Here is a 13,280-nt window from a genome sequence, read left to right on the forward strand (position 1 = left end):
TGGAATAATAATACAAAATAATTTGTATATTTTGGTCAAATCTCGCGGCTTCTTGGTAATTTAGACACGCCCTCTTTAGTTTCATAAATGATAATGGCGGAGTCTGCTATGGAATCTGTGCGTGTTGTTAAATCAGCTACATGTGGGCGAAGTTTGGTCTTCACTTCAAAATTTGCCGCTGGAAAATGTCTCCTTGAAGAACTACCATATGCATATGTATTATGCAACAAGAAAAGGGGACTCTTCTGTGATTTTTGTCTCAAACAATGGTATTTAGTTATTAATTGTATTTTGTTGAAATGTGTCAGTGGTCCTACATATTGAAATCCATGCCATGTGCTATCTGTATTCCACTGATGAGACTGAGTGAGAGAAGAATATCATTCATTTCACTTGAATGACAATATGATGATAAAAATAAAGGATAAAATTTGTAATCATATGTCTGTGATTGAATTAAACATTGTAATGATGATCATGGTGATACTATACTAGTAGTAGAAGAAGAAGTCTTATTATAAATAATTAATGACAACTTTGAAATAAAACTAAATAGACTAGATAAGCATCACTTCTTAATTTTTTTTTAAAAGATGAATTTGCCTAAAACGCAAAGAGGCCATATTCAATTTGAATCTGTTAATTTGTTATTTTTATTAAAATTCCTACTCCTTTTCCTATTTTAATTAAAATATTTGTTTGAATATACTACAGCACTGCAAATGTTACATTTGAATGACATTTTATGTATGTTTGACGCTGTTTTAAACATTTCAAGAATCTAATTTTAATCTTGCTTTCAGTTCAACTCTTCTGAGATGTTCCAGTTGTAAATATGTAAGGTACTGCAGTAGACCTTGTCAGGTAAAACTAATCTTTCTTTTTGGTTACCTCCAACGTAAACTGAATGAATTAAAGAGAATTCAAGCAGTCAGTGAGTTAAAATAACTCTTAATTATCTTCATCTACGGGAAAATAGTTTTTTCATTGTTAAGTTGTTAACCAATATAATAGAGTTTATGGAGTTCTGGGGCTATTTTATAACAAGTATAATTGGCAATAAGTGACAAAATAGTTGTGTGAAACTAGTGGTCATACTGTTAATTGGTATGCAGAAATAATTGACATTGCTGTGAAAGATCCTGATGCACTTTAGTTTAAACTACTACAAAAAGATAAAGAGATTTTGACACATAATTTTGATTTAAAAGTGTTAAAGATGCCGAGTGTCTTTAATGGATGTTGTAACTGGGTAGACTCATTTAGAATTGTGTAATTGGTACGGGACGTTGTGGCGTGCACCTATATTCCAGCTAACAATGGAAGTTACATACTGATTCAGCAGAGGACGTAGGTTCGAAACTGAGTCGCGTCTTTTAGATGGTGACGTTAAAGGTCGGTCACCAGACGTAAATAATCATATCTGATTGATACACGTCTGTAAAAACCTAATTACACACACACATTTTTATTCTTATGTTTGTATCAATGCAGAAAGGGGACTGGAAAAGATGTCACAAACAAGACTGCAAAACCCTGAAGAGAATACATCCCAGGGTTCCTCCAGACTTGGCTCAACTCCTTGCTCAAATCATCCGGAAGCAAAGACAATCCCCTCCGTGCACTCAGGATGATGAGGATTGCTTTCCAACCACCGTAGACCAGTTGGAATCCCATCATGAGAAGCTGAGCGATGCTAGAAAGGATCATTTTGAGAGCTTGTGGTTTGTGTTGCAGCAGTGCATTGAAGAGGACGTTTTACCTCAGCCGAGCAGCTTGGTGAAGATGTTTGGAGCAACTATCTGCAACAGCTTCTCAATATGTGATAATGATCTGAATGGAATTGCAGTTGGGATATACTTGAGGTGATTTCTGTTTATACATCGATTTATTTATTGGATGTATACAAATAAATCAGGAGCATGCTGAAAGGATTGGTTTTAGGTGCTGAAAGAGTTATCTAGAAAAGACATAATGTGCCCATTTTAAAATTGCAATAGAAGAAAAAAAAGTGTTAATAAAGTTCTACTTTTTAGCAAGCTCTTCATTAAAATTTAGAACTGTAGGAATACAAATGTTGTTTGACTTACCGGTACTGATTGTATGTTGTAGGAGTGTATCAAGTATAATTCCATTATCATGATATATTGTACCTTTCTCCCCCCAGTCCGATATATAGTTTGAATTTCCTTTATTTTCCTTGTTTGTGAAAAAAGGTGTTGTTATTATGCCTCTATTATAACTGTTATCTGTTTTTAGAGCATCTATGTTGAACCATTCCTGTTATCCTAACTGTGTAGTGGTGTTTGATGAGAGGAAACTTCAACTCAGGACCGTTAGAGATGTCAAAGAAGGAGATGTAGTAAGACCACATTTTATATTCTCAAATATCACATTTATTTGTTCCTTATATTCTGGATATGCACATGAGAGAAAATACCCTAAATATGCTTGATATGACTTCTCATTTCACCATAGACATTTCAGGATTAGTCTACCAGTGTTTAATAAAGATTTGAATCAGCACACCTAAGTGGTTCAATATATTTGGGAATCCAAAGATACATCAGTTATAGATTTTGCAATGAAGGACACTTAAATTTATGAAGAAGTGGTTTATTTGCTGATCCTCTTTAGATATTTGTCATAATTTTGGAAGATCATAATGGTCAGTGTTAAAAAAATTTTGGGATAAGTCTGGTCATATAAAAAGAATCTAGCAAATCTGGCAAAACCTTGAAAAACATGACAGTTTACATATATAATAGAAATAACATTGGCTCCAAATTTAAGATCCTTTACATTTACAGCCTGTTTTTTAATTATTTATTTTTTTAGTGTACAATCAGCTATGTGGATGTCATCAACCCAGCTAAAGAGAGACAGACGGAGCTGGAAGAGAGATATCACTTCTCCTGCAATTGTGTCAAATGCATAGATGAAATTAATGTGAGTTTTGACGTAACAGTTTCATTCTGTGTTTAAGTTTACTCAAAGGTAGCAGAAGACCCTTCCCCCCCCCCAACAAAAAAAAAAAAAAATGTCTTCTAGCTGTATAGGAATTTTTATTATAAATTACTCTACAGTATATCTTTGAACTTGAATTGTATTGCTGGTCTAGATCGGGATAAGGTCTGTGGTTTCATAAATGAGTGTGCACCATTATTACTTCCAATGTTCAAGGTATTGTAACAATATATTATGTACATACAGTAGATCCATGCCCTAGCTGCTTCCCTTTCTATTACATGTATTACTCAAATTTGAAATAATGAAATCACTCTCAAGTACCCTATGCTCATGCATATATTAGCCTGGGCAGTTTATACCTTCATGGATCTTCTTAGTAGTTTGTTCATTTTTTTTTACCTGACTGCTAAGAAAGCACACGCTTGTAAGTGAGTAATCAGGGGACCTACGGCTTTAAGTCCTCTCCGAGGGACTTGGTAACGAGGAGTAATGGCTTACCAAAGAGCACTAGCGCGTTGACTTGGTTTTGAACCCAGTTATGAGACCACTGCTCTAACACTGAGCTATGCACTAGGTATTAAGCAATTTACAGAGTATATATGAAGAGTATAATTCCAAAACTAAGGAGCTAAATCCATTTATTTAAATTCATTTATTTAAATTCAGAGAAAAAAGAAATTGTTTACCCGATTTTTTACAGGTTTCTAAGGAAAATTGATATTAGAAAGTGTATTTTTCAATAATGGCTCCCAAAATTTTGTTGATAAATTTTGTTGAAAAACAGGTACTTAAGTGAACAATGTTTTGATATCAATAACTCAATTTTCTTCAAAAGGGGTTTTAGCTCCTTTTGGAATCAAGCTCTTCATATATGGACCGTTGTTTCATGTAACTTACAATTTATGCATTTCATTGCAAAATCAATTTTTTTTTATTGTCAAGCAATTTTGGGGTATATTCCAATTTAACCCTTTTTTTTCTCACTTCAGGAATTGGAGCCAGATGATGGTTTAGGTGAAGAGTTCCGAGGCCTGAAGAAATCCTTGGAGCAAATACAGGATGCAGAGAAGTCACAAGATATCCTTTGTTTGCAATCAGAGTACGTCTGATGCGAAAGCTAATGTGCTTAGATTAGCAAGTGTGCGCTAGTAAAAATGACGCCTGGCTGAAATGCTCCCCAGGGAGTGGAGAATGTGCATACATTGTGTGCGGGTAAGCCTGAATCTGATGACTGGGGTAATAATATGATTGCAGGGCCCTCAGGGAGAACAGTATGAATACTGATGAGGCTACCCTGGGTAAACAAGACACATTATTATTATTATTATTATTATTATTATTATTATTATTATTATTATTATTATCTGTTTTTTGTGTGCCTGCCTCTCTCTCTCTCTCTCTCTCTCTTGTTTTTGCTCACTCCTCTATATTCCCAACTCACTGACTTTATGCCAGTCAGTCCATTTTCTCTTGTAACTTTTAAATTTCCATTACTATATCACATATCCCCATTTTCTTTGTTCTCTCACCTTTTCTCTTTGCGTTCATGCTATTTTTCAAAACAATCTTAATTTTTTATATTTCCTTAATGATATACTTTTCACATTGGACCAAAGTGTTAGAGCTGTGTAAGCCCTACCTGAAGCCGATGGACCCCTCTAGCAGTCTTCAAGCCGATCATCATCTCCTGGTGAAGCTCAGAGATAGAGCATTCGACATATGCGTTGACACTCAATCATGGGAGAAAGCTGCTCAGATGGGACAACTTAACACAGACCCCTACAGGTGAGAGTACACATAGGTCATTGACATACAGAGCAATCAGTTTGTTTAAAAATACAAGATTTTAAATCACGAACAGACTAATTAACAAACTAAATATCTGATCATTTACAGGAACAATCTTGCATTTAGTTTAAATTTTCTAAACACTAATCAGACTGAAAAAATGAGTGATATTTTATGCAGATCTTCCCCTTAGAGCAGAACCTTTACATATTATAGAGGTGTTGTGGTCGAGTGGATACGTCGCCGGACTGTTGATCACAAGGTCCGCGGTTCGAGCCCCATCGCGGCACTAATGTCCTTCGGCAAGACATTGATCTACATTTGCCACACTCCACCCAGGTGAGGTACTGTAAATGGGTACCTGGCAAGAATTAATTCCTTGAAATGCTGGAGCGCTGTATAAATGGCTGCTAGTCTAAAGCCGGGGTAATAATAAATGCGCCTCGGAATAGAATTATCTAGATAGACGGCCCCATAGAAATGCCTATTATTATTATTATTACATTTCATCAATTGAACTGCCATGTATGAACAATAAGCTTGCTAAAAATGCTTGGTATAAAGTGTAAATCTTACAAAACCAGTTGTTCTCATAACTGTGTATCTGTATGTTATTTGATTTAGGTATCACTATGGACCATACCATCCCAGTCTTGGGATTCACCTTCTGAAGATGGGTAAACTATTGCTTTACCTGGAGAGACTCCAAGATGCTAGAGAATATCTCACAGAGGTAACTAACTGCTTCAGGCCTGATAAATACCCAATTTAAATCGGTTTCCTGATTTTTTGATTTTTTTTTTCCCCGATTTCTTTTTCTTCCTGATTTTTTTTTTCTTCCCGATTTTATCCGGATTTTCCGGATTTTCACCCTTATTTTCTCTATTCTTCCCTATTTTTTCCCAATTTTCTAAGTTCAAAAGGGGGGGGGGGAATGTTGTTAGATGCCATTTCCCCCCCCCCCCCCCCCCCCACCCCCGAATCCTCTTCTTTCTTTTTTTTACTCGAGGGGACGTGGTTGAGGAAAAAAAAAAAACTTTTTTTTTTTAGTGCTCACCATCAACCCTGCTGCTTGCTTGCTAGGTCATCAACCCTGCTGCTTGCTTGCTGGCTAGGTGCCTTGTCCATTCCAAATATTGGGGATCAAGGCTTGCCATCTACTTCTATCTCTGGTTTTTTTGTAATTTGATGTTACTTCTGTTACCAGTCAGCCCAATGAACTTATCCATGTATTTGACTAGCTGTCTTCTTCTGCTTCTCTTTCCCTCAATTTTCCTGTCAGTATTCTGTTTTCTGTGCCTTCTCTTCTCATGATATGCCCAACAAAATGAAGTTGTCGGGATAACTAACTATTCTTTCAAATGGATGGGACTTTTTTTTCATGTAGACTACAAGAGTGGATGTTTTCATTTGAACTGAACTTTTCTTTTATTCAGCTGTTTTGACTTTTAGACTTTGAACTTGAGTAGAATGCATTTTATTAAAATTTGCTGTTACGTAAAGCACAGGCATCTTTAAGAATGGTGTGTGTGTGTGTGTGTGTAGGATGGATGATGGTGATTAAATGCTCTATACAATACTAAGTGAAATCCAAAATCAATTATGGTACCCTGCCCCATTTTGAACACCCTGTTTAGTCTGATTCCTTGAATTAGCGTTATACCTGTAGTTGTTTTGTCTGAAAAAAGCACATGAACCCCCAGTACATCATAACCAAGTTTGTTGTTTACTGGACATTGTGATTCAGAATCCAAACAGTGTCAGTGCATGGCCTTGATATAAATTAGCTAGGACAATAGATGAACAAGTGCTCAATCAATATGGAATGAATTTGATCTACTTTAATCCATTCTCTTACATAAAGACAGTGGAAGTGACCTTGCTAGCATGTTTGGAGCATGTATAATGATTTAGATCAATATCTTCTTTTCATCACATCGAACCAATTAATGTATCCCTTTATGTCATCCATTTGTATCAAGATTTGTTTGTCTCTTATATTTGTTGTGGTCAACTTGATGCTCTCTCTCTCTCTCTCTCTCCTTGAACTTTTCCTTACCTTTCTGCTTCTGATTTCCAAGGAGGGTTTGATGCCAAAGGCGTTATGTCATTTATTTTTTATTTCATTTTTGTTGTTTCTCAGGCAGAGAGTGTTTTGGAGGTAACGCATGGCCCACAACATTCCCTGATGTTAACATTAGTGCAAGAACTCATCAGTAGCTGTAGGTAACCTATGGCTAACAATTTCCCCGAAGATCCTTCCGTCTGTAACTGCAAATAGCTGATGTCCAGCAACATACAGTAATGCCTACAGTAGTACTCATGGCCCACAAACATTCATTGATGTTAACATTAGTGCAAGAATTGCTCTGTAGCTGTAGGTAACCTATGGCTTACAATTTCAAGAAGTCACCCCTTCTGTCTGCAAATGCAAATAACCGATGTCCAGCGACATAGGCCTACAGTAATGCCTACAGTAGTACTCATGGCCCACAAACATTCATTGATGTTAACACTAGTGAAAGAACTCCTCAGTAGCTGTAGGTAACCTATGGCTAACAAGTTCCCTGAAGGGCACCCCTTCTATCTGCAAATGCAAATAACCGATGTCCAGCAACAAAGGTCTACAGTAATGCCTACAGTAGTACTCACGGCCCACAAACATTCATTGATGTTAACACTAGTGCAAGAACTTCTCAGTAGCTGTAGGTAACCTATGGCTAACAAGTTCCCTGAAGGGCACCCCTTCTGTCTTCAAATGCAAATAACCGATGTCCAGCGACATAGGCCTACAGTAATGCCTACAGTAGTACTCATGGCCCACAACATTCATTGATGTTAACATTAGTACAAGAACTGCTCTCTAGCTGTAGGTAACCTATGGCTAACAATTGTCCCGACGAGCACCTCTTCTGTCTTCAAATGCAAATAACCGATGTCCAGCGACATAGGTCTACAGTAATGCCTACAGTAGTACTCATGGCCCACAAACATTCATTGATGTTAACATTAGTACAAGAACTCTCTAGCTGTAGGTTACCTATGGCTAACAATTGTCCCGACGAGCACCTCTTCCATCTGCAACTGCTAATAAACGATGTCCAGCAACATACAGTAATGCCTACAATAGAACTTGTGAGAATTTCTCTATAGTTGTGGATGACACTTGAAATACTGAAAATGGAAGGACAGAGTGATCAAGAATAAAATGGAGTGGAAACAAGACGAGACGTAGCAGGATTGAGATGCAAGCTACAGACAATCGGACACTCAGCTGTTTTTGCATCTAGAAAATGTAATACAAGCTCTCATCTTCAGCTTAAGTATAAGATATGTACAAAGTAAAGGCTTCTTCTACCACTCTAAAGGGGCATCACTAGACTTTTTTTTAATTGGGGGTTGGAGGCAGTGTCAGACCACATTTGCCTCAAGTTAGAAGGGAGGATAAATGTTTCCATCTACATGTAACCAACAGAAAGAAAACTTGGAGAGATGATGGGTTCTACGAAAGTAGGTCTTCAAAAGAAAATAAAATAAATGTTCATATTCATTTTACAGGGTTATTTAAATTAATGAGGGTTGTGACTCGAGTTGGAAACTTATTGGAAACAGGAAATAAAAATTGTACAGCACTCAGTTGTGATACTCAGTGATCAAGCTAGCACTTAATGTCTTTTAAAGAGCATCATAGAGACATTTTTGTATTCTTGTATAAGATAAGATATGTACAAAGTAAAAGGGATAGTTGAGTTCTGGTTTCAGACCGCAAATGCCTTCAAAGTGCATGGTTATTGCACTTATTCTTATTTATGACATTTCTAGTGCCCTTTTACGACCTAAAATTGCTATGAAGGTAATTTTAGACCCCAAATTGTGTGAAATGTAGCCAATATGATCATACCAATTCAGTTCTACTTTTAAAAAAATATGGTCACCGTTCATTGATTATTTAATCAATATTAACAATACATGGGCCGGCTGGTTGTGCGTATCATAACCAACACACACAAAAAAAACCAACAATACGCCAACATTGGCATCGGCTGGAATACAACATATAAGGAGCTATTTAAATTTTTTCAACAGCTGGTTCAAATTATCTAATACTTGTGGTGGTACACAAATATTAGAAATGGTTATATTTATGGATATTTCAGCCGTCTCTGAAGCAATTTTGATCAAACAAAGATGATTTTGTCATTTGAAGTGTATGTTCTTTCAAATTTGACACTCAGTTTTTCATTATCGCACACAAAATTATTTTGTGTAGCCCCCTCTGCAACATAACTCAACTATCCCTTTAAGATATGTACAAAGTAAAGGCTTCTTGTACTACTCAAAAGGGGCATCACTAGACCATTTTGAATGGGGGGGGGGGGGGGGGGGTGTCAGACCACATTTGCCCCAAATTCAAAGGGAAGGTAAATGTTTCCATCTACATGTAACTAACCGAAAGAAACCTCTGAGAGATAAAGGGTACTACGGTAGGTCTTCTATTAAAGAAAGGAAAACAAATTTTCATATTCATTTTACTGTTTATTTATGTTAATGAGGGCTGTCACTCAAGTTGGAGACTTATGGGAAACAGGAAATCAAAATTGTTCAGCACTCAGTTATGGTACTCAGTGATCAAGTTAGCGCTTAATGTCTTTTGAAGAGCAGCATAAAGATATGTTTGTATTCTTTTGCTTTAATAAAGAAACAGCTAACTTCAACTCTGATGGTTTGTTTTTATTTTTATGGTACATTCATTCATATTATCCGGAAATGAGATACAAAGAATACTGGAAACAGTGAGACAAAAAAACCTTTTCTTGAAGCTGGCCATTCCCATCTTCTAATCACAGCTTGCAAGCAAGCATGATAAATGACCTACATGTACTGCATTTACTACAAGCATATTTATGATTATTATTTTCTTTTAAAAAGCTTGATTTAATACATCTCAAAATATCTTTGGTCTAATGCATCACCACTTTGATGAAGGAGTCTTAAAGTTTATCTGAATTCCAAAAAGGCACATTAAACTGCAGAGCAATAAGGCACTATTACTATTACTTATGGTATAAACTTATTAAGTATCCAAACCAAATTGTCTTTCTGCAAGCCTAATAACATTCCAAATATTAGGATAATACACCCCTCAACTTCTCAAGTACCTGAAGACAATGTTCCAGACAGGATTAATGGAGTTGTTACAAGTATCAGATTGAAGAATCTCATCCATGCACTGGTGTGCTTTCAGATAGAGAGTCAAGAGGATAAACTAGAATCATCATGTTCTTGTAACAGCTCCATAACAACTACTCAATACACTTATAACATGTTGTAGACTCTGGAAATCATATTTTGTTGGACTTTATAAGTTCTACCCACTAAATAGTAAATACATCTCAAAGAGTTATTTTATTTTAACATAAATGAAAGTTATGATTTTTGCTGATAATATGAAAAGTATGTGTTTGTGGTTAACATGAACATATTGCATCATGCCCCAATGTTCAATGCGCTTGTGGAACAGATGCTAGGATGTTTGAACAAATTGTAGGTAGGTCAACGTTATATACAGGGCCCCTTGGAAGAGCAGTTGTCTTAAAAATCTAATCTATAAAAATAAATGTTTAAAAAGCAATACATAGATGTATGACCCTTATGAAAAACTAAAATGACCCTCTTTTCGTATTATGAAAGCGACCCGTAATCAACAATATGAATAGTAACCCTATTTTAGTATTATGAATAGCGATACGACCCATGCATATAGCGCTAGCTAATACATCAACGATGTGTCTATATAAGCGCTTTACAGATTCATTATTATCACCCCGGTCATCGGAATCATACAGGCTTACTCGCACACAACGTAAGCACATTCTCCACTCCATGTGGAGCAATCCGCAGCCAGGCGTTATTTTACAAGCGCTCATCCAACCATATCAACCTTCGCATCCCCATTTAAACACCTGGGTGGAATGTGGCAATTAAAGTACAAGTACACTCTAAAAAAAACCTACTTTCAATAGAAGCAGAAAAATCAGACAAACCAATCAAAAAAAGTTTGAGCAAAATAATTAATAAGAAAGTTTTGAAGTTTTCTTTTAAAGTAAGTAAAACTATAGAACAATGGAAATCACTACGCAAATTGCCAATTTGGTTATCAGTTTGTGACGTCTTTTCCTCACTATTTATCAACTGCATTATTTAGTTTAGTCCCATTAAATTCTCTTTTTATCCCCGAAACTTGATTTCCCCATGCCTTTGCCCAGGTTATTATGATCTGTGTCATACTGCGTTCATGACCACGCACAAAATCTGTTGAAAACTTTGAATAATTGATATTTTTTCTGAATATTGTATATTCACAATTATTGATTGTTATCCAAATAGTTTATCAAAAGTCACATTTTTCATGATTCAATTGAATTTGTTTTACTCTATGTGCATCCACACAAAAACATATTATTATTAAAGGCAGGCTATACTACTTCAGCTAGAAGGGATTAGACCACCCAGCGAGCCAGCCAGGTCACTGTGACAGGCATAGGCGCCGGAAGTGGGGGGGCAGGGGGGGCAGTTGCCCCCCCAGTCAAAAAAGTGGGGGGGCAAAACGCATTTTTGCCCCCCCAAAACGCCCCCCCCCCTCCAAAAAAAAAAAAAAAAAAGCAGTAAAGGAATAAACATGGTTTGTATTTTTAACCCAAAAGAACATAACAATAATAAAAACCTGAATTAAAGCACATATACCATTCCATTCAAAGAAAAGGAAAGTTCACAGGAATTAAATTTTTATAAACATTGCGCATGCTACCTATACGGTTTATAATAGCGATACGCGCATATCGTGGACATATTGTGCGAGAATGGGAAAACGTGTCTGTTTTTTTGGTTTTGTTATAGGGGTGAGAAGACATGAGCCCCTGAACGCTGGCGTACTGATGGGGGGGGGGGGGTATATCTATACGATACCAGTGATTTACACATGTTGCTGTTATGACATGATTTTCCGGTATTTTTTCTCCATTTTTTTTTAAGTCATACCTTTTTATGCGTTTGTTGGAAAATAAGAAATTCCCAAATTACAGTCGGGCGAAAAATACGCTTATTTAGAAGCCTTTATGACATGGTCTGCAAAGTGGCTGGGCTCGAGCCCCTCCCCCCTCACTTTTTGAAAAAGTATGTTAAAGAGAAAAAGAAAGAAGACGGAGAGAAAAAATAAGTGACCTGCCAATGTCACAAATAAGGCATAAAAAATGCTCATCTGACCGTAATTAAATGCCTAAAACCCCAGAGCTTACGGGTGCTCCGCCCCCGGACCCCACCAAGGGCCCTAAGGCGGGCCCCTGGATGCTCATCTGACCGTAATTAAATACCTAAAACCCCTGAGCTTCCGGGGGCTCTGCCCCCTGGACCCCACCAAGGGCTCTAAGGCGGGCCCCTGGATGCTCATCTGACCGTAATTAAATACCTAAAACCCCTGAGCTTCCGGGGGCTCTGCCCCCTGGACCCCACCAAGGGCCCTATAAGGCGGGCCCCTGGATGCTCATCTGACCATTATTAAATACCTAAAACCCCTGAGCTTCCGGGGGCTCTGCCCCCTGGACCCCACCAAGGGCCCTATAAGGCGGGCCCCTGGATGCTCATCTGACCATTATTCAATACCTAAAACCCCTGAGCTTCCGGGGGCCCTGCCCCCTGGACCCCACCAAGTGCCCTAGGGCGGCCCCTGGTTGCTCATCTGACCGTAGTTAAATACCTAAAACCCCTGAGCTTCCGGGGGCTCTGCCCCCTGGACCCCACCAAGGGCCCTATAAGGCGGGCCCCTGGATGCTCATCTGACCATTATTAAATACCTAAAACCCCTGAGCTTCCGGGGGCTCTGCCCCCTGGACCCCACCAAGGGCCCTATAAGGCGGGCCCCTGGATGCTCATCTGACCATTATTCAATACCTAAAACCCCTGAGCTTCCGGGGGCCCTGCCCCCTGGACCCCACCAAGTGCCCTAGGGCGGCCCCTGGTTGCTCATCTGACCGTAGTTAAATATTAAAACCTCTGAGCTTCTGGGGGCTCCCCCCCCCCCCCTCTGGAACACGTCAATGGCCTTAAAGAGGCCCCTGGATGCTCATCTAACCGTAATTAAATACCTAAAATCCCTGAGCTTCCGGGGGCTCAGCCCCTTGACACCCTGCCGAGGCTGGACCCCACGCCAATTTACGCTCTACCTGATCGTTAATACTTCACTTTGAAAAACGTTCCGCGGGACCTGCATGTAACGTGTAAGACTGGTGGTGATGCAGATTTTTCGTCTGCCCCCCCCCCCTTCCGAACGTTTTTTCTCATTACGTCACTGCCCTCGGAAGGTGAGCCCCCTGGAATGTTTGCCCCCCCCAATCCCAAACTGCTTCCGGCGCGCCTGGTGACAGGTGGCTATCTCATTAACTCAGCTCTCATTTAACATAAGAAAAAGAGGATCATGAGGGACCAACAGGCACCGATTGTCGAAGTTTTCTATATAGGGGGGAGCA

General features: G+C 38.4%; 1 protein-coding gene across 1 annotated transcript; it reads left to right on the plus strand.

The window, feature by feature from the left end:
- The first annotated feature begins 69 nt into the window (after positions 1-69).
- LOC576115 (histone-lysine N-methyltransferase SMYD3) lies at positions 70-8,676 on the plus strand. Its single transcript, XM_794785.4, has 9 exons — positions 70-269; positions 804-864; positions 1,495-1,865; positions 2,260-2,362; positions 2,839-2,949; positions 3,960-4,047; positions 4,575-4,755; positions 5,383-5,491; positions 6,902-8,676. Exons 1-9 carry the CDS (start codon positions 88-90, stop codon positions 6,986-6,988), a joined length of 1,293 nt encoding a protein of 430 aa, XP_799878.4. The 5' UTR covers positions 70-87; the 3' UTR covers positions 6,989-8,676.
- The last annotated feature ends 4,604 nt before the right edge of the window (positions 8,677-13,280 follow it).

The sequence above is a fragment of the Strongylocentrotus purpuratus genome, unplaced genomic scaffold, assembly GCF_000002235.5.
Source record: "Strongylocentrotus purpuratus isolate Spur 01 unplaced genomic scaffold, Spur_5.0 spur5_scaffold_4, whole genome shotgun sequence".
NCBI lineage: Eukaryota > Metazoa > Echinodermata > Echinoidea > Camarodonta > Strongylocentrotidae > Strongylocentrotus > Strongylocentrotus purpuratus.